Below are 22,986 nucleotides of genomic sequence, written 5' to 3'. Positions count from 1 at the left end.
GTAATTCACCCAGAAATAGGCTTACTCCTGCTTTTCCACCCTTGCTGTCAGCGGCTAACAATGAAGCTGCAAATCAGATGTAGTCCAGTGAGAAGCATGCCCACAGCTGTCAAATAACAAAGCTCTGAAAAGCAAAATTTAAACTACTAGGAACAATAAAAAGAATGATTCTACATGCAACTTTCCTTCCTGCATGACCACTGCTACCTAACTGAGTTGCCTCTGCAAACCTCAGGAGACTTAATAGGACACAAAGTGAAGACTTCATTGTTAATCCAGCTCCCCTCTCTGCTGCTAATTATTCAGATATGCAGTTACTGTGGTGACACGAGTTAATTACCATCCTGTAGCAGAAGTTATAATACAGTAAGTCAATTTTCTCACTGTAGCACATGACATTAGCGCTGCATGATGTCATGGCTAAGGAGAAGTGGGCTCATGTCAGTACTGTGTATTCCACTGTTTTTCCACTGCTGTTCTCCCAAATATGATTCACTTTCATTATTTATTAGACTTGTCTCACTAACCCATAGCAACAGTTCAGAATAATGATAGGAATCTGTCAGCGTACAATTGTATTTCTCAAGACAATAACCACCCTTCCTGGAAATGTCAATATGTCAATTGAGGCTAACATATCTCTCAATAAGCCAATATTTTGTGAAGACCAAAACAAAACCCAAACAGCAGCAAAAAATCATGCATAACAAACCAGAAATTTTATTCCACAAAATTAAGATTAAATCTTATTTCATTACCATGTTCACTAAAGGAGAGATTTTGTGTCAACAACATAACAAAAGTCCCAGGGTCTTTTTGTATCACTGAAATGATCAGTTGGGTTTAACTTGCCTGGATTAGGTTTGAATTCTAGAAAGTGACATTTTCACTCAGTTTTACTATCCCTGCAATATCTTCCAAGGTGACAAGACTTGCCATGCAAGGAAAAAGACATACAATAGACAGTACTTTTTACTGGACCTTAGTTATATGCAAGCATGTTTCAGACTAGCATGCCTTTAAGAATATCTGTTTAGACATTCGATTTCAAATCTGTTTTTCTCCACAGAGATTTCCACTGTTACTTTTTCAGATTAAACCGTTACACATCATTTTTTAATCAGATGAATATCAACATTTGTTACAAGACAGAAAGAAAGAGATAAAGAATGAAAGAACAGACACCATTGTGGAAAATGAGATTATTTAATTAAAGACCATTTATATCTCACCTTTTTTTTCATCTTGAGAATGATGATACCTAAGCTATCCTCCTCTTACCAGTCCCAAAAGGGGGGAAAGTTATTTTTAAAAAGCCCATTGTTTTCTACTATAGTCTTTTTCATGAGGAAAAGAGAAGTTAAGAAATTATAATTTTTACTGGATGTATGAATAATGGCACAATAAGAAACACAGTCCAAAAGAAATTTTACAAAATGAAGAACAGCTAGAAATTATGCTCAGTAATCTTTATATATGCTCAATGTTCCTTTAGTTGTAGTTGTTTAGTGTTTATTCATTAGATTTATATCCCACCTCTTTTTCAGTAACTTAAGGTGGTCTTAGCACTCCTTTCTCCATATGTTTCATACAACAATAATTCAGAGATTGTAACTGGCCTGAAATTACACAGTGGAAGTTTCATGCTTTCCCCTTCACTGCACAAAGAGACTAGTGTCTACAGTCTGTTTCCCAGGGTATCTTCCAATTCATAGGAAATTTCAGGTTTAACATTCTCAATTTGCATGTAAGGTTGTCTAAAAAATTCCTCAGCCTGTTCTCATCACAAGCTCTGTCTACTATGATTCTCTTTTATATTTGGAGAAAAGATTCTCAGAATAACACAATTAATAACTTCTGTACATGCAGTGACCAAATTCAGCTTAATTTTATCATGATGGCATCGAACCACGCATCACTTGAATTATCTCTCTTCTACAAATTTTTCATCCTCCCAGATCCATGGTATGGACTTGTGGCTCTCTCATTTATATACTTCCAGGATTCTATGTTCCTGTACTATCTGCAAAGTACCCCAATATTTTGGAGCAAATTTTCAGTTAGATGCCAGACAGCGATGGAATCTTTGGAAGAAATATATGCTATGTTGGCAATATTGTCAATTATGTGGTCAACTACCAGTAACTGTTCCACACTTGAAATACCATAACTGCAAAAAAACCCCTCTCTGCTATTCTCACAAATGGGTGACAATGAACAGAATGTGAAACAGTGAAATCACTGCTGTGCTTCAGAAATTCCATCTCCTTATACCATACCATACCACTCTAGATCATCAAATATGACTATTATGTTAACCTTTCACACACCTGAATAGCATTTGCAAGCAATATTACTAATCTATTTAACAGCAGGAGGAAGGTGTCGAGATTTCTGGATATTGTATTCTGACAGATTTTGATTATCCATGGACTGAGACAATTCTGGAAGACTATGCAATTTTGTCCCTTTTTTGCCCCCTAGTTGTGTATCTGTATATAAATTGGCCTTTAAAATGCATAGCTTTGTAACCTGTTCCTGTTCTTCTTTTCGATGGTTTGCAATATGTTGTGAAGGACTTTGATCCTGACATTTTATTGTAAAGTCTTAAGTATCCAAGCTATGGCACTGCATCACTCGATGCGCCCTGATGACATTTTGCTTAAACCTCCAGATTTGGCACGTAAATTGCCTAGGATTCTGAGTCTTATACTGTACAGGGAATGGAAATTATTGAATGCAGGTACCTGTTTTTCAAACTCCAGTCCTAGGAAGTTCCTGTACAGGCTTCTAAGATTTTTATTTGCTCATGTTTGTTTAAATATGTGTCTCTCGGTTTGCTATATTCTTGTTATTCTTGTTGCATTCCATATGGAAAGATGTTACAGTGGTATCCTGCTCATAGATAGGTGTGTTCTACTGTTTTAAAAACATAATGACCCATCAGAAAACAGACTTTGGGAGCTGAACATAATCCTATGTTGGGAAACAAGGATGTTTTCCAAACCTTCAACAGGATTAGAAATATTAGCAATTAGTGACCATCATTCTCCCAATTCACAGTGAGAAGATAGATATTTAGTGTATTAAGAATACAGACTTGATGGTATTCAGCCTAACTGTCTGGAAATGTTTTAGCAAATTAAGCTGTGATTTGTTTCCACTGAGTTCAGTTTATCTTCCCACAGTACAATGGTACTATTTATATGCAATATGCCTAAAATATATATTATCAAACAAGATCCAATTCTGTTCTAAAGTGAGTTGGTACAAAAGCAACTATCAAAGCATGATTAGTTATCCAAATTGCATTATAAAAACAGTTTTAAAAATGCACAATACAAAAAAGCAGCCAGATATCAGAATGAAATCCAAATGCATATTACCAGTTTACATATTTTCTATTTCTATGCACAAAATCTATTTATCAGATATTTACAGCTGACTTAGATGATTGGTATCAAGTTTTCTTCCTACCATTGCTACTACACAAAAACACATTGCAGCTTAATACATAGAAATGACATGTGACAGGGTTTCCTAAAACATTTCTATTTTGGACCTCACAAGCTAAATTGCTTTTGCTGGCCCCTTCCACCTCACAGCATGGTTGACAGACAAATTGATCGAAACATTGGAAAATAATATCCTTGCAAAATTCTCTGGGTGAGTTTTCACTCTTTTGAATTTTTCATACAAGAACAAAATGAAAGATTGCCTCCTTGATTTTTCCTCCATTATGTGTCCCAATTTTATGTACTACAGGAACATACAATACTTCAAACAGCAGCAATACATTGTAAACAAAATGTATAACATTTTTCATAGAACACCCAGGCCGTATGGAGTTAAGAGGCTGGATAACAGACTTTCTCACCCTAAAGATTACGTTGTTCAATTATAATGAATTCATACATTTGAAGTTGCCTTAGGGCCTCTCATTAGACTTAGAGGTATTTATTACAGGAAATATTGCTTGTATCATTTAAGAAGCAAGATGTCTAGAAGATTTGATTAGAAATGTTGACAGGAGAGGTACAAAAAAAATGTTCACATGTTTTTTTCTAGTTTAATATTAGGATCCTTCATTTTTAATGAATTCTTTAACCCTTTATGAACTTTATGACCTTATCCTATCCTAAACCTCTTCTCCTCTAACCAAGGTACTCTCACTTTTATATCAATTCAGTGCATATGCTTTGATACTTCACAGTATCAGTTTTGAAGTTACATACATTCTATGTTTCAGATGCTAATAAAACCATGTTTGTCATAATATACCAGAAATATACATGCTTGTACCTCTAAAAAAATCCACACAGGTATACAGTAGATAATGCTATCATCATTAAATGGATCTATTTTCTATAGTTTAGATGCCACAAGGGTTTTGAGCCTCAGGCTCCTATAGAATTTTTAAATTAGCTTCTATTACTATATAGGAAAGGCAGAATACTTCATGCATTTAAATTCAGACCTCATGAAAATTCTTATTAACTAAATTATTTTCTTTGGACCTGGCAGGTCAAGAATCAATGAATAGTCAATCTCTTTTGATTCAAATTAAACGTCATAAAAAGATGTGATAGCTCTTCCACACTGCAGGTAATAAATTAGGGAATAAGTAAAACCATAGAAAAGTGATCAAAAAGAAGTAAAACAATTCTACTTCCTGAAAGATAGCATTACAAAAATAGCTCTACTTAAAGACAGTATCCAGTTCTTCGAAAATTTATGTATAGTCTAAAATAGAATTTATCAACTTTTCATTTTGATGAACATATACTATATTACATTTAAAACAACTAAAATTTATGAAACTGTAGATCCTTGTACCATAGAGCAGATAATTAACTACCTTAGCTCTGAAGATTTTAAATGTGTTCATGACATGCTTATTACATTGCGGGTAGCATATCGAAGGATAGTGCTTGTTGCAGATTGAGCCTGCAGAGATACGGACATCATTTGTTCTAGATGGGATGTTGAGGCATGAAAAAGAATTCCTAGATATATGAATGGTGTGGTTTGAGTGATGCTTAACAGCTCCTGCACCCAATTGGTTGATGTTCAACTCTGGCAATGCATATCATCTCTGGCACACTGCATCCTACCCCTGTGTACTGGTTACCAGTACTCAGCAATATTATAACACCTCACATCAGAAGACAACAAGCCCTCGCCTGGTTATGGTCAAGGATGTTAATAACAAGGCCCTTCCTATCCATCAGATATTGCACAGGCCACCACAAGACTGAAATCTTGTAGGCCAGCTTGGAAAACAGCTATACATCTAACATCTATCCAGTTCAATCCTAAGTATGCCTGGAGAGAGGAATGGTCCAAGTTGTCACATCGTGGCTTGGTCATTAGCAATCCCTCTTCCAAACCTCCGGGCTTTAACCTGCCTCACTCTGCCTGGATGAAATTGAATAGAATCAGATGTGATCCTGGAAGGAGTGCCTCTGCTCTGTATCAATGGGGCTGGAAAGATTCTCCCTGTTGCGACCGTGGTGCTGATATACAAACTATTAAACGTATTGTGCAAGACTGCCCATGAAGTTCCCTGGCTCCTTAGAAGATGTGCACGAAGCAACACCAGAAGCGATCACCTGGATAGCTGAATTGGATATTCAGTTATGAGGCTACTACTGTACCCCTTCAGAAGTTCTGTATGGACTGTGTGTATATATTTGCCTTTCTCTTTTCATGTACTCATCATACACTATATACTGTATATATTGATGCTAATATTGATAATTTTCCAGGAGTGATAACATATAAAATAGGGTTTGAGGTTTTTTAAAAAATGTTTTTAATTAATTAATTAATTCAACTTAGGTGCCACCAAACTTCCAAACAACTAGGTTTATCCTCTCTGCAGTATAATGCAAAACCCCATTCCCACTTGGAAACTAGAAAAGATGACAGGATTGTCTGCACAGAGGACTGGGACTTGTTGACTGGCCATGGATATGGGTGGTATTCCTTTGTTAATAAGGAGTTTACCAAATGGTTGGCAGAAATTGAATGGAGTTGAGGCAAGTGTACAGTCAGTGGGGATGGGCACTGTATGGGAGAGAACAGGGCATTCTGAAGAGCTGCATCATACTTGTGTGAAGTCTTACCTTCAGCTCTTCCGGAAGGGAGATTCATATCCCCACAAAATTGTTAGGCCCATGTCCATGAGGGGACGCTGACTCAATAGAACATGCCCTTATTTGTTGCCTCTTTTATTTAAATTGGCATAAATATTTAATCAAATCTTTTTTTAACAATGCAAAACAGCAGAACAGATGCTGATCTTATTTGTTCCCTAGCAAGTTCTTCAGACATGGCCTCCAGGAGAGCACCTAAATGCGGCTCAATTGCCATGGCTATTTGTTGTGAGATAGTTTTGTTTTCTGTTTAGAATCTTGTAATCCTTCAGGGCAAAACCAACTGGGACAAAAAAACCCTCCCCCAAACTACCCAAATCTTATCTTTGGCATCATTATTCTATCTGAGGACATGAAAAGGTGGCCCATCCCTGTTTTGAGGCAAACATTTTTCTTACAGTAATTGAAGCCTTACTGTGAAATGTGCAAAGTTTCAAATAACAAAGAACTTTTAACCAGCCAAAATGAAAAGATCTAATACCAATTTTAACTATATTACTGATGAAGGAAACTTGAATAAATTTGAAGATCTTTTTTGTAACCTGAATCAGGTTTGTTCTGTAAATCTGAATTAAAATAATAATATGTACAATCTGGTACGTATGTGTTATCAGAGGGCTATCCTTTTAATTCAGAGTAATCTGTTTTATGTCAAAGGCTACATTCCATAGTGTATAATCTTTCAAAGGTACTTTCTCAGTGGAGACTGTTATAATAGTTAACCATGGTCTAATCCCCAGTAGGCCCACCAACCACAATATGATGTGTTTCAGCAACAGTGGAACAGATTTATTATTTTAAAGTTCCAATACAATTGTACTTTTTCAATTCCAGCACAAACCACCCAGAGATATTGACAATTGATAACACTGCATTTACATGGATAGTGAGGAATCTCTGTCCTAACTACAGTTACTAAGAACATGTCCTATTGTCCTCCCATTCCAGGAAGGCTGCATGCTCAGATTAATGTATGATAGCGCAGTGGAGGGTGACCAAAGAAAGTCAACCAAGACTGGAACATTTATACCCAACCTCCACACAGTGTTCATATTTCCATGGTGCTTGGGTGAATAGGACTGGCTGCAAGACTCACTCAGCTCAAGAGATCATTACACTGTAGAGCCAGTGAGGGCAAGCCATCACTGAAATCAGAACAGAACTGCAATAGAACCTCTAGCATGAAGTATGTCCTTATTCCACCCACCCACCCACCCACTTATGTCCAAATTGTGCTGGAACCTAATGCCCAAAGCTAATGGATATTTCGAGCTTATTCATCTTTATAAGGCCTGTAGTTCTGAACCCTTTTCTAGCTCCCACTCATGCCTCAATGACACCAGCAAAAAACAACCTATAACAGTTACTAATATAACTTAGCTACTTTTCAGTTACATATATATAAGGAAAAATCAGATTTATAATCCTGAATTTACAGCTTGACTGTTCTTACTAAAAAACTATTTGAACAGCAGTCTATAGGTTAGGCTATTCCTAGGTGTAAGTGTTGTAAAAGATGAAAGCCAACAAGAAGATAGTAGCAGCTAGGATACGTTGCCAGAGAGAAAGCTGAAGGAGGAGATAGATAGATAGATAGATAGATAGATAGATAGATAGATAGATAGATAAGATAGTTATTTTTTCTCCCTCTTATAGTACAAGAACTGCAAATAACTGCAGTGATTAGCAACTTCCAGTGAATTCAAATCTGGATATAATTACAGGTAGTCCTCACTTACTGATGGTAACTGGGACTGGGAACTCTATTGCTAAGCGATGTGGTTGTAAGTTGAAAAACTACATGACTGCACCACTTAATGACGGCAGTCCCAGTTGCCATTATTAAGCAACCACCTCACATGACTGCGACTTCCAACTTCCTGCCAGTTTCCCCATTGACTTTGCTTGTGGGAAGCCAGCAGGGAACATCACAAACTATGATTACATGACCATGGGATTCTACAATGTCATAATTGCAAGCCTGGATTGTGATCATGTGACTGTGGGTCATAACTACCACTTGTTCAGTCCCATCATAAGTTCAAATGGTCGCTGAACAAGTGGTTGTTAAACAAGAACCAACTGTACAATTTTACTCTCTGTTTGAAAGAGATGTTGAAGCAAATTGCTTTTTTCTGATTTCTAGAATGTTATCTTCAGAAAACAATATTCCATAATATCTTCATCACTCAGAATGATTAAAAAAAAACTTTTGGATCTCATTACTCATGCCCTTTCAGCCATTTTCTACCCATGTTTGTTCTGGACATGGAATAACTTCCTGTTCATTTTGACATGACTTCTTTCCTTAATCATGTTTGCAAATTAAAGGATCATTCTAGCATAACTTTTTCATTGACCCAATAATTAGTCAAAAATGAATTTGTTCATAAAGGTTATTTTGTGCTCCAAACAAGGATGGTCTCTAAGGTTTGGCCAATATCCATGTGTTTCTTGATGTTTTGTCTTATGTTCTTCACTTTTAGGTATCATCTTTCTTTTCCATCGAACAGCACAAATAATGAGGAGATGCATGAATAACCAAATTAGGTAGCTCTTTTTTATTCTACCCAACTGGTTCCTGGAACCATCTTGTTTATAATACTTTCCTTTCACCAACTTTCACCTAACTTATACATTGCATACTTGTTTCTTTCCCCATTACAAACAGCTTAATTGATTTTATACGCCTCCTCTTATATAATGCTATTGTTCATACTGTTCTTTACAAAAGTGGGAAATGATCAAAGAGGCACTGCAGCAGAAGACCATGAAATGTTAGTAAGATGTAGTAAAGTCTTGCAAGTGAGTTCTTTACAATTCTGAGGATGGGAAATGGCAGCAGTTAATAACACTTTTGTTTTTCAAACCACTCTCCATTTTGAATAGCTGAATTGGGAGGGATATTCTCTTCCATACTGGTAATCAAGCAAGTAGGAAAGGATGGTCCATTTCTCCACCTCACCCTGCTACATAAAGAAGTAAGTAGCTATAGCTGCTTCTTTAATGGAGTACTCATGCTTCTGTTTTACTAAATGGGGCAATATCTCATTTTATTTGCATGAGTCTTCCCATTTTGATGACCTTCAGATGTGCTGAGGCTGCAAATCCCCAGAATTCCCAGCCAGATAGTAGATTGAAAAAAACCATCATGTATATACTTGTATAACTATTTAAAGGAAAACAAGCACAGCAATTATTATATATAAAGACAGGCTAATAGCAGCATGGATCAAACAAACTATAATAGAAAAGAACAGCTTGAATGTAAGATTATATCTCATGCCTGAAAGATACATCCACAGTTTTGTAACACTGTAATACCGCTTTATTACAAAACAAAAATTGAAGGGAGCAGCATAGTATTTTGATCCATTATTACAATTTTGTAAGCATTCCATTTTTTTCAACCTTTGTATTTCCTTTTTACAACAACAGTGCCTAGTTCAAGATTGGAACTATAGATTGGAAAAAATCTATACATATATTGCAGGAGAGGGAATCTGTGACTATCCAGGTATTTATGAACTACACCTTTTACTTCAGTTAAAAATGTCTGTGCTGGCTGAGGTTGTGAATTGTATTTTAGGCACATGAGCTGGAAGGCCCTAGCTTCCTACCCCAGTACTATAATAAGCCTTTCCCCCAGTGAGTGAAAATGCACACAAATGGGCACAGCAGCTTATGCCATCAGAGAAGGCAGGAACATATAAAAACTAAAATCCATAATTCTATATCCCTGAAACTATTAATACTGTAAAATATGGTAATACATTTGCTCTATTACCTAGCATATTAACAAATGCATCTCCAGCTTTAATATTACCATGAGTCTGGTTTGCATGATTTTCTTCCTTAGAAGTTTCCTATGAGATTTCGGAAATTAAGAAGATGACCTATAATCTCCTTTCTTTGTGCCTCCTTAACATACAGAGTTCTTATTTCAGCTCTTACTCCTTTCTCATAATGTAAGCTTTGTAACAAAAACACTAACATTTAATTAATCTTATGGACAGTTGATTATAAATAATAGTACTGTATTATTTTGTGATCCGTACTAAAAGGAAATCAGACTAAATGTTTAAAAATAGCCTATCATGTTATATGTTACACTTTCTAAATGTTAATTGGAAATGTCTATAGCTAGCTAATTGTAACATGAAAGTTATTTAAATACTAGTCAAAGTATTACATCATCTATAAGTAGCAGGGAACAGCAGTCACTGCATTTTGGCACTTAGGCAAGTTTTTCTCACCTGTGTTGACAGCCATCATTATTTAAATTACATCTGATAAAAGCTTCTAGAAAAAAAAAAAACTAGATTTCGAAGGCAGCAACATACCATACTTATTCCTTCATCTACTTAGAAGATGAAGGGTCGTTATCTCAGCTTTGTTAGCAGCCAACAAAAGGGAAAACTCATTGTTCTAAAATACAATCTGACTCATGCAAGCCCTAAAAAAACCATAAAATGCAAAATGCATTTTATTTTGTTTGACAAAAGTATTCCTAAAGCTAATTAGCTCATGCAGAAAACTTCAGTCTTATTCCATACAGTTATCACACAATTTACAATGTTAAAAAGAAAGAACAAAATTGGTTGTGTGTTTCTGGCTCCATGTGCATTGAAAAACATAAACCTGTGTGCATGATGGAACAGTTGTGTTTCATTTAAAAAAGAGGTTAATTAGCACCGAAAGAAGCACTACTTAATAATTCTTCTTTTAAAATGGCAAACTGTTCAACCTTAGGTATAAAACTATCAGTAGTGTTCTTAACTAAAGGAATGACAAATACTGGAAAACCTCTACAATTTGGCTTCCGTATCTCTGAATTGGTATTTCAGTGACAGATGTTTGTTGCGGCAAAAACCTCTGTCAGAACAAAATTAGGTGATCTATCATTTTAAGATATGGTCTTCATATACTGTTTACTCGAAGATATCACTTGCCTCAAGCCAATTTTGACCAAGAACATTTTGTGATATGGAAGTGATTTGTATATCATCATTTTTGTGATAAATGTAGCTCTTGAACACAAAATAACCTACCATTCCACAGTATTACAGTTAAAACTTCTACACCAGTAAATCTGTACTACTGCTTTTATTACTACAAGCATACAGAATCTAGACTCCATTGTATTTTCCTTTTTATTTGTTCAGTGGCAATCCACATTTGCCTGTCTTTAAAATGGGAAACTCTGTTGCCACATCTGGATCTAGCCTTACAAAATGTTTCAGCTTCAGGGATGAATTTTTGTACCTAAACACATTCCTCATAATACAATCTTTCCTACAAATGCAAATTATCAGAGCAAAATGTGACATTGAAACAAAGGCACCTACCATAAGGTTCCCCCACACCAGCTGTTTCCTTGCCCCATACCAGAATTTCAAGTTAAGAGAACTGAGTATATGAGGTCCCAGGCAACAAAATAACTACATTTACTGGCAAAATATTACTATAGGAAGCTATTCTGAGCAGTCTGATTCACAAACCAACTAGTGCTTAGGCACAACCAGTTTCATCCCATTTAAATTTTGGCTGGGTAGCCTGTGGCCCTGCAGATGTGTTATCCACAATTTTGGCAAGAACATTTCAACAACATGTGGCATTGTACATGCTTTTCACTCCTGTTTTAAACAAATGAGTTTTAGTTACTTCTTAAATTCAAGTTATAATTTATGACAGAATTCAAATGAAGGAAATAATTGCTACAGTATTTTCTCATCTTAAGATAGAAGTCTTCATGTACAATTGGAGATACAACGTACTTGGTGGCTCTTATCACCCTGCATGTTTCAGGCTGGTTTAAATAAATAACTAAATTCATAACAGTCAGTCATTATGAAGTATGCAATGTGGTATAGTTAAGTAGAAGAAAATGAGCATAGTTTTGAACTTGGATGAAGAAACAATAACCTGTGGTATGCTGATGATGCTACTCTAACAACCGAAACGCAAAGGATCTACAAGGTGTACTTATAAAGGTGAAAAGAGCCTGGTGAAAAAAATTGAACAAAAATTAAATATAAACAAAACCAAACTAATGAAAACAGGTACAACATCCAGCCTTAGAATCGATAATGAAGCTATAGAAGTGGTAGATAGCTTCTGCCTTTTAGGATCAACCATCAAGAGTAAAAGGACAAGCAGTCAGTAAATACACCACACACTAGCACTTGGTTGAGCAGCCATGACGGCTTTGGAAAAGATATTCAAATGCCATGATATGTTTATACCTACAAAAATCAGAATTGTGCAAGCCATGGTATTCTCCGTGACACTCCATGGAAGTGAAAATTGGGTTTTAAAGAAGCAGGATAGGAACAGTACTGATACGTTTGAACGTGGGTGTTGAAGAAGACTCCTGAGAATACCATGGACAGCCAAGAAAACAAATAAATGGATCATCGAACAAATGAACCCAGAGTTCTCACTCAAGGTACAAATGACCAAACTCAGATTATCTTCCTTTGGACACATTATGTGAAGACCTAGCTCTCTACAGAAGACTCTAATGCTGGGAAAGCTGGAAGGAAAGAGAAGAGGACAAGCAGCAGCAAGATGTATAGATTCGGTTCAAGTGGCAATAAATGAACCATTGGAAGACCTGAAAGTCCAGGTTAGGGACAGATTGTCATGGAGAAAGTCTATCAACGTGGTCACTAAGAGATGATGCTGACTTGACGGCACACAATCAATCAATCATTAGAAAATTGAAGTCAAATTCAAAATGTAATGTCCTGGGACCAAACTTCTGTTTTGAAAATGTCTATTCAAATTTCTGACCCACCAATTCATTTAAAATATTACTTTATTTAATAACACATACATGTCAATATATACACACACAAGCACAAAGCAGATCCCTTCAAATGCAGCTCAGAATCACAGAATGAAATTTACCTGAAGCCACTGGATACAATAATCAATACAGCAAGCAAAGGATAATATCTACGGATTACAACCAGCAAATCCCCAGCCTCTTATTCAAAATGTCCACAGAGGGGGGAAAAGGGCCAAAAATAGTACAATTTAGAGACTTGCATCAGATGTCATGCCATTACACAACTGTGCCATTTCCATGATGTCACAATGCACTGTTTGTTATTTTGATATCATCATGACTTATTATGGATACCACTGTTCCTGCTGACAGCAATCTTAATTGCCATCCAGAGATTCCAACTGCATCATTTGAAGAAAGTTATTATTGGCAGACAGTCCTAACAAATGATGTCCATTGGGTCATGAAGCATCAGAAGTGACTGAATAACTGTGAGCTAATGTTCAAATATAGTTCACACTTATGAAGCTATACCTGCACACAATCCATTACACTGCACACATTATTATTTAAAACAACTTTTTTTGGATATTGCCAGATTGGGTGAGCTTTCTGTTTGTTAGAATTCAAGCCATGTTTTCACAGCCTTATCAGTTTTATATATTTATTTGTTGAACTTACAGTATTTTTAATCAGCTCTTACTCCCCATTTTCTGAAGATGCAGACAACAGCAAAATTTGCAAACTCAGATGTTAAACCACTTGTTCATATTCGGTGCACTGAATAGCTCTAGAAATGTAACATGGGAATTTAACAGTATCTCCAGAACTTTTTTTCATCATTTCCAAATTAAATGTCCCTCTGCCTTATGAGCATTATTCAGTATCTGCATGTCCTGTCTTTGTATGTTTTCCATTAATATAAGACACCCTTCCACAAGCTGTTGCCCTTAAGATGTGTTTGATTCCAAACCAGTATAAACAATGGCTTTGATGATTTTCAATTAAAAACAAAAACAAAATACCTTGTAGTTCAGTATTTCTGAAGGGTACAGATTTGGGAGGAGTAATACACAATGATGAAATGTTCAGCCAACCATGTCCTGTTCAAGGATTTTTCCATCCCATTCCATTCCTGTGAACAGTGAACAAGCTTGGTTCTTCTAGGGTTCATAACACTTAATGATTCACAGAGAGAGAAGAGTTCCTTATGACTATGTATATTAGACATTTCAGATAGTGGTATGAATCCAATGACACTGGGATGCATGTATCTTGATTAATATGTTTACATGTGCATATGTATTATCTTATATCCTCTGCAATTATATCTCTTCATTGTGAAACTTGGTCATGCTTATTTGTATTAACATGTATAAAATACTGTTGATACACTATTGGTATTGAATCAAGTATATAAATTAAGAACAAATTGTATTGTATCCACAAGAGTGGTAGGCATTGGCTAAGGACAGACAGCTTTTCTATGACACTTTATTCATTTGAAGATGAACAACTTGTGATGGTTACCCTTTTCTGAAATTACCAAACAATCATTATGGGATAAATAATTCACCAACTAACTCCCACTATGCCACCTTTCTTGTATGTTTTACTTCATATTGTAAGTTCTTTTACATGTTACTTTCATGTTTCTGCCAACTTACTATATCCCTTACTTGTATTAATATTAGGCCTATTAAAGATATTTTTTGTAAAACTTATTTCTATTATATTTTAAACTATTGAAATGAAAAGACTTCCTTTGTTGTACCCAGGACACAATGTACTGACAAAAGCCAACTGTAGTAAGGGAAAAGATTCATAGCAGAACAATTGGAAGCCATTTATTACATGCTTCACTTTAGAAACTTTCCCCATTTTCCAAAATTATCAAGTGGCTGTGGCATACTTGTGGGCCAACAACTGAAACAACCCATTTTTCAGTTTATTATAAATATCCCTTAACTAGGACTTCTGTGGTAAGCAGAAACTATCTGGTATCAGACTATCTGCCTTAAGAAGAAAAGAATACTCTTCCCAAGTGGCAACAGACTAGCTTTTAGAGCAGTCCTGGTTTCATTTGAATAGGTACTGGACAGTACAACATGTTACTGATTTCTCTTTTGACCATTATAGACTCTCTGGCAGGATACAATATCCCTGAAAGCACTGCTAAAATATTTTGCTAGGGTCCATTTTCCATGATAAACTGTTGCAAAAATATTCCATCTGTTTTCAAATTTTGTTAAAAGGCACATATTATACAGTTCATTACAAATATTACTAACTCTTAGACAATAACTCTAATGTGTATAATGTGGCTAATGAAGCAGAAATCTTAAACTAATCATTTACATGCATTTCATATAGTATTTCTAGGGGAAGAAGTTTATAATCATAAACAAGTGCAATCACTTATGTTAAGCAACCCATGGACCTAGTCAATGTAGCACATCAGCCATTATGCAAAATTATGACATTAAGGAAAAATAATCACAACTATTGCAGACTTTGCAATTTGTATTGTTTACTTATTACACTGTAGAACTAGTAACTTTGGAAAAGCAAAGCTTGATGGTAAAAAGAAAGCCTTCACTGCTTTCAATTAGATTTGACATTAGTTACTTAGGCAAAGTTGTTACTTTTTCAGACACTGATATGAAACTATGTTTTAATGGTCATTATGCTGTACATAATCTTTCAGAAATAGTCACAATAATGATGTTCAGCTGACTAATGTGCCACTAGACTTTTTAACAATGTATATAATTTATATTGAACTTTAAAACTGTGATTAGTACAAAACCAAATATAAGTAGTCTTTTCTCCCCAAAGGGAACAAATAAATTAAGAATTACCACTGGTAATTTTAATAAAGAATGAATTGATTATGATTACAGAGCCAAATTGCATTAACTTAGACAATACACAAATAGTTGACCTCACCTTGCATCTTACAATATAAATAATAGTTGTCAGTATTGTTCCACCAGAAATGAAATATTCCTAAAATAATTCTTTAGAATACCTGTGTTATTTGACAGTCATTAAATTTATTAAACATTCTTATTTTCCATTTAGGATATTTGAAATTGCCTTCCCAAATATTGGCCTTAAAATATGGAAGTGATCTCCGCATTCCTCGAAATAACCCTGTGTGTATATTATAATACAAAGAATTTAAGAGTGCTTCCTGAAACATTATATTGTAAGGTTCACTGGTATTGGTCAAGACTATCCTATGATCTTCTATCAGGATGATTAATGAAGGCACCTTTTTCACAGAATGTCACACTCTGCCTTTTTAACAACTGACCTTTCATGGAATACTACTGAACTCATAATTCCACTTTTGTTCAGTTTCTTATTAGTAGAGTTAAAATTAATACTTATGGGAATGATGGCTAAGGCAATGCACAGTAAATCTTAGAGCACATCAGACCTCTATGCAGGCTATCCAAGAAATAGGTCCTGCATCTGTCCATTTCAATCAAATAAGCATTATACCAAAACTCTGTGTCCTTTCAAAAGACAAATTAGGTCTATATTCATTCCTTTTTTTAGAACTGGACTCATGTAATAATTTTCAAAATTTGGAAGTGCTAATGAAATAGTTAATCCCCATGTGTGCAAAAGCATTTTAATCTTTATTAATTGTTGGAAGACTTTTACTACAAGTAGATAATTCAAAAACAACCTCTAATTCATATTAATCTTAAAGGAGACATTTTAACAATGATGGTTAGACAATCCAGCAAAATTAAGAACTTTCGCATTTTCGTAAATGCTACAGATTTAACCACCTGTCCCCATGCACATCTACCCTATGTCCCTGGAAATTTAAAGCATTCTTCCTCAAGGGTGATGATAGCAAAAGATTATTGCTAGTGAACTATTTCATAAAAATACCTATAAAAATATCTGAGCTTCCTCAGAAAATATCAGTAATGATGCTGGATCTTCCAACCGAATGGTTTGCAACATGAAACTGATGCTCATAATCACAAGCTATTAATGAATTAAACATTTTCCCTCTTCCCTCAAATTCTCCAAAATCAAACATTTTAACTGAATGGTGCATATGCATTCTGAATTTAGTAAAGCAGTAATCCAGAATCCACAGTCAGGTGGGCACATGTGTGAAAAATATATAAACTAATGGGCATGGTATTTACAAAGCAGGCAAACTCCTTCTATTGGTATGCACTGTACTCCTAACTTAAATAGCTGATCTGAAATAATGCAGAGTCAGAAAAACCTATAGTACATGATTGAATGAAGGGTATTAACTTTTAAATGACTGAGATTAAAGCCCATAATATATTACCTTCTCCACAACTTCTACAATTAGAGAGAATCAAGTAGCATGGGTGCACAAGGTTCAGCCTATTGACAACCACTTATGACACATTTTTATTATATTTGCTAATTAATGTATATTATATTAAAATGTGACTGAAACTTGGTCTATAATGCAAAACACTAAAATGCTTGGGAGAAGAGAAGAGAAGAGAAGAGAAGAGAAGAGAAGAGAAGAGAAGAGAAGAGAAGAGAAGAGAAGAGACTGCTGTCAATTTCTGGCTCTGAGTTGCATAAAATGTTAACATAATAAAAGATGCTACAAGGAAAAAAAGCATTATACTGTTTATATATATGAATTCATTTATGTCCACAGCTGCAGGATCATGTACTAAATTCTCCTGATTCCTGAGATGAACTGCACTACTTCACAACAATTGTGTGGTTGTATGAAGTGCAGTGAGATTTTCTCTGGAACTGGTATGTTCATGATTGGGTTTTGGATAGGAACTGTTAACAAGGCACCCCCCTGTAACTCCTCAAATCAAATATATCTTTCCCCAGGATCATCTCGAGCATAAAAAACATAGAGAATACCTTTTTCAGCCTTCCTCCATAAGGTCACTAGGGAAGGTTCAGGATAGTAAGATAAACATGAAATCTTGCAATAGCAGTTCTGAACACCACTGCTTGTCAGGCTGGTAAAATAATGGCAGTTGGTGACTAACTCTACTTCAGCCAGGAGTTCATGTTCTCTCAACTTCTCTACAATTTGTTATCATAATTACCTTCAAAAGTGAATGGTTTCTTTTCACACAATCAAGTGTGAGCAAATCTTGTGTAAGCCCCCCTCCCTTCCACCCCAACATCTATGTGCCTAAGATTGGCAGACGTCTGAAGATATATATATATATATATATTTTACTCAATCATGACATTTCCACTTTCCTAATTCTATTTCAGATTCAGGATTTGATTTGTTTCTGGCTATGTCTGATTTGGTCTGAATCAAAGCATGGCCAAAGTAACTGCTGTGGTTAAAGTACATCCCTAAATGCAGAGGATAATTTGCCAGGATGGCACATTTTTCCCTGTAGAAACATCCTGTTTCATTTATTATTCTTATTCTTATTCTTTGTGATGAACAAGACATTCTGAGCCATTACAATATATCTTGGACTCTTTTACAATCTTCAAAATTAAAACTTATAGTGGGAAGTAAATAAAAATCTGAACATTCTCACTCATATGACAAATACCTAGAAGTATATTCCCAAATTCTATTGTTTCAACATCTTTGCATGGTCTTTTTTACAATGTACCTAAGAGGAAAGTATTTTACAAACATTTAGAATGTTGTTCATTTTAGAATATGTAGTTTCACAGTTTGTCATTGCCAGTTCTTGCTTACCATGAGAAAAGGCTATTTCAAGAAAGACAAGCAAACACATTTTTGAAAGTTATTCTGTTATATACCGAAGGACATCTTCCATTTGACCAGAAATAAATCTTAAAACCCAGAGGATATATGCATAAATGAAGAACTATAAGAGTTACAAGCAATATTTTCTTGCACACAGAGAACTATAGGACCAACAAAAAATGGTACCTGGTTGGTAGGGGATCCTGATCATGACCAGCAGAAATTCCAGCTACAAAAAAATCTCAGACATAGTGAAACCAGTCTTAGCAGACAAGATGATTCAACTGAAATGTGATTATTAGTTGTTAAGTTATGTATATAAATTAAAATTTCCTCCAAACATGGTTATCAGAGGTCAAAACAAAACATCAAAAGTTCTTTGAATTAAAATTAATCAAAGAAGAAGTGAACACTGAAGATGTGTCAATACTAATTTAACACTATATTTAAATAAATTCTATGATGACATTTTGGAGACTACAACCCTAAATTCTGAAGGGCTTGCTTCTGAGTAAATATTAAACCTCCACAAAGGTGCTTTGCTCTGCATCCAAAGTGCTAAATAGACACTTCTCCTTGATAGGTTCCAATGGTTAACAGCTCTTCCAAGATGTTCTGAGCCTCAGGAAGGCTACAGAATAGTTGCATGAATTCTTCATGCAGCTGCTGTTCTGCAGATCCAGAGGAACACTTTATAAAGGATGCAGTGACTATGGTACAACTGCAGGAATTCCAGACATTTTATATGCTATTTAGGAAAGAGAACATAGCGTTAAGTTGCTGCAACTGAATTCATATGACAAAAAAATAAATAGTAATTATAATCAATTATAGGAGAGAGAAAATGAGAGCACCTTTGTTTCAACTGACTTCCAGTTTAACAGTGCCAAAAATAGAGGTACTATTCACGCTTTCTCCTTTCTGACACATTTATGTCCTTTAGATTCCCTCCTATCCCCTCCCACTTTCAAGGTTGCGATCCTTCAGGAGCAACAGATTGCCTAGGAAGTGAACAGCTTTTAAATCAGAACTAATTACTTGCAAAGGGTCCTGAAAGTGAAAAGCTAGAGGCCAAGGACCAAAGGAAAATGGGAGGGCCATATATAGCCCTAGCATCACCAGTTACCTCTTCCCCAGAAGAACTTAAATTATATATAAATATTAAGATTAGGGTAAGGTATATCAGAGAACCTGTACAGATTTTTTTTAAAAAAAACCTGCCCTATTTTAAATTTTAGACAGCAGTAAATTATTACTCTACGAAGAAAGAAGGTTTCCTGATTTTCTTTTCTCCTCAGAGGAACCAACTTAGAAAATTTGTATTACTGGTTCTTATCTTAAGAAAATAGTGAACTCTGTTTTTTTCTAGTCCTTGAGCCTAGACGATAAGCTGCACATCTTTATCTTTTAATCTTTCTGTCAATTAATGACTGATATTTTCATTAGTGAATTTCATTTTTGTGTGAGTTTTTTAATTGCTGTTCCAGGTCAATTGAAGTGCGCCTTGTTCAAATGCAAGCTATCTGTAACAGTGGAGGATTATGCCGATATTGATAAATTATTAGAACCATTAAAGAAAAAAGAAGGAAATGTTAAAGTAAATCCAGTTGCCAGAAGAGTTTTAAAGTTGCTAAATGGATTGTGGGAGAATTTTTTTCAGTCGACAATGTCAGTAGGATAACCTCTGTGTATGTGTATATAAGAGAAAATGAATGCTACTGAAAATTACAACTGGACTGGTAAAAATGCTAATTTCCACAGGCGGGTCTCATTTATCATGTGGTAAATCTGTGGATAAGCGTATTTTAGTCTAACCTGGATAGGCTTGGTTCAGATATGTGTACTGTTATCTTAAGGCTGTGTAGTACACATGATACTAAAGATTCATTCACATTCTGCTTCTAGAATATCCAGTACAAATTTCTTGCTATAAATTCAGTGTTGCTGGTTTGATATCAACATTATTCCCAAATATTTCATCATGTCATGAACTATAAACTGTGCACTATTTTTAATTAGCTATCTTTCTTTACTTGGCAGCCATCAAGCTGAATTTTCCCCAATTGATTTTATTGCTAATAAACCTGCCAGACTTGTCAATCACTTTTTCTATTGTTGTCATTGATGCTCATACTATTTTTACTAATTAAAAATATATCTTTGCACATATTGTACTTTAACAAGGAGTCTGGATATAAAACTTGTAACTGTAGGTCATTAAATGTAAATAGCAAGTGACAAAGTAGTGTTGGAGATGAATGATTTGCTAGATCACTATACCCTCAGGGAAAGAGAAGCCACCTTCTATTTTTCTTACACCAGGAAAGTAAGATTACCAAAAAGAAAAAGAAAACTAACACTGTTAGCCAAAAAATAATTTTATATACATACACACATACATGTTATCTAGTTTCTAAAAAAAATATGGAAAAGGAAAAAATCGTCTTTGCTTGACATTCCTGTAGAATAAGTGGAAGACTAAATTCAGAATTAAACACTTTTTTTACTTTAAAAGGGCCATGAAAACAAAGCTTCCCTCTGGCTTCCTCATTCTAGCAACTGACTAAAGAAAACAAATTAAGGATGCTACAAATAAAGAATGTAAGGGAGTGAGAGAGAACGAAACAATAGAATGCATGTCTGCCAAGGACAACTCAATGATCCTAGAAAGTTTAAAGAAATTATTCTATGGAACAAATTCTTTTTTTTTTTCCAATTATCAAACAGCATTAGAAAGAAAAAATCTTGCTTCTTGCTAAGAATTTGCCAGTTTAAAAAGCCCAGTCTGTTTCATGTTCATTTGAACTAGGAATACATTCAGTGAAAATAGGCATTTAAATATCTCACGACCAAATATTATATATAAGTTCCCTATGTGTAGGAGAGGGGTATGAATGCAGGCCTACACACACACACACACATCTATCTATCTACGAATCTATCTATCTATCTACCTACCTATCTAATCTATCTATCTATCTATCTTGAGAGGTACAAGCTACTAACCCTTTCATGAAATGTTCTTTTTCTCTTTCTTTGTCCTGCTTTATAAATATTGAGACCAATTAGCTACATGAAACAGTAGCCTGGACTACTTACGATACGTAAGTTGTTTGTGAGAAGACTTGAGTATTTACTTTTAAGCAAGTTTTTTTAAACAACTACATTTTTCAAATTGGTAGTTGGAATTCTCTAGGTTACCTCTTCTAGTGATAGCAAGTACCCCTTTAGACAGACAAGAGCCAAAAATTATTTCATTTAAACTGATATGGAAGACCCCTAACTCTACTTCAGCAATCAAGAGGACCATCACTTTCTCATAATTAACTGCTCAGTGATTCAACTTGCAATCTCAGGCGAACAGCACCAACTGGGTCTCCCCCACACAGCCAAAGTTCACCTGCACTCTTGACCTAAGTGTCAAGAGATAAATGCATGTTTATATGAATATAAAGAAAAAGTTACAAACCCAGTATCTTGGCATTAAGTGAATTCTCAAGATTTGATAATTCTATTCAGTGCAGGGAACAAAGTAATGCAATCCTCTGGATTTTGAAAGTGATATATGTATGAGACACTGAGCATAAATATTGCAATTACAATTTTTTACTATAAGAAAACATTGCCAGGGTAACAAAGAAAAAAGGTCTTGACCAAAATATCTGAGGATATTAAACTGAGACGTAATCTACTGATGCAAATCATTACATCTATTTGCATTTGCTTACTGAACCCTAACACAGAAATTAAACTACACAGAATAGGGGGGAGGGGGAGAGAGAGAGAGAGCTGGTTGTGCATGGTTAAAAGGAGACATCTTGGAGGATCTAAGCTCTTTCATTAATTTCCCCACTTCCCCTCATTAACAAGTAAAATGTTTTTACTGCTTGAAAAGTTTTAATAAATAGGAAAATGCAGGGCAGCCTACATAAGTTTTTAATGCAATATACAAAAGCTTTTAATATTTTTACATACATTAATGAAAAAGCTAAATTTTGTAAGACCTATTCTGTGAGGGAAATAAATACTACATGAACAATTACAAATCTCTCATAAATGTTTAACTCTTCCATTTCATACGATACATCAATTAGCAAGTCAATTAAATGAACATATAAGCACTGGCTTGTTTTTAAAAAATCTAGACCCTTTCAGTTCTCCTTCCTATTTAAATTTATTAAGGAAAAGCAGAGAATAGCCTGCCAGAGACCCACGTTCAAATTCACACTCAACCATGAACTTTATGGTGTTAGTAAGTTAGTAGTAAGGAACTTCATCATAAACCTAGACCAGCAGTGTAAATGCCAGTA

At 35.1% G+C, this 22,986-nt stretch overlaps 1 protein-coding gene across 3 annotated transcripts in view; it reads right to left on the bottom strand.

Moving 5' to 3' along the window:
- The window catches only part of MGMT (O-6-methylguanine-DNA methyltransferase), a 220,730-nt gene that overhangs the window by 146,730 nt on the left and 51,014 nt on the right, over positions 1-22,986 (bottom strand). Inside the window, exon 2 of one of the 3 annotated variants that reach the window (XM_063307349.1) lies at positions 18,863-18,917. The exons of the other annotated variants lie outside the window; for them this stretch is intronic. Within the exon in view, the coding sequence (XP_063163419.1) occupies positions 18,863-18,917 (55 nt within the window). The remainder of the gene's footprint in view (positions 1-18,862; positions 18,918-22,986) is intronic. 3 annotated transcript variants of the gene reach the window in all.

Source organism: Candoia aspera, chromosome 6 (genome assembly GCF_035149785.1).
Source record: "Candoia aspera isolate rCanAsp1 chromosome 6, rCanAsp1.hap2, whole genome shotgun sequence".
Taxonomy (NCBI): Eukaryota; Metazoa; Chordata; class Lepidosauria; order Squamata; family Boidae; genus Candoia; species Candoia aspera.
Note: the sequence above shows the minus strand (reverse complement) of the source record. Positions and strands in the feature narration are given on the sequence as shown.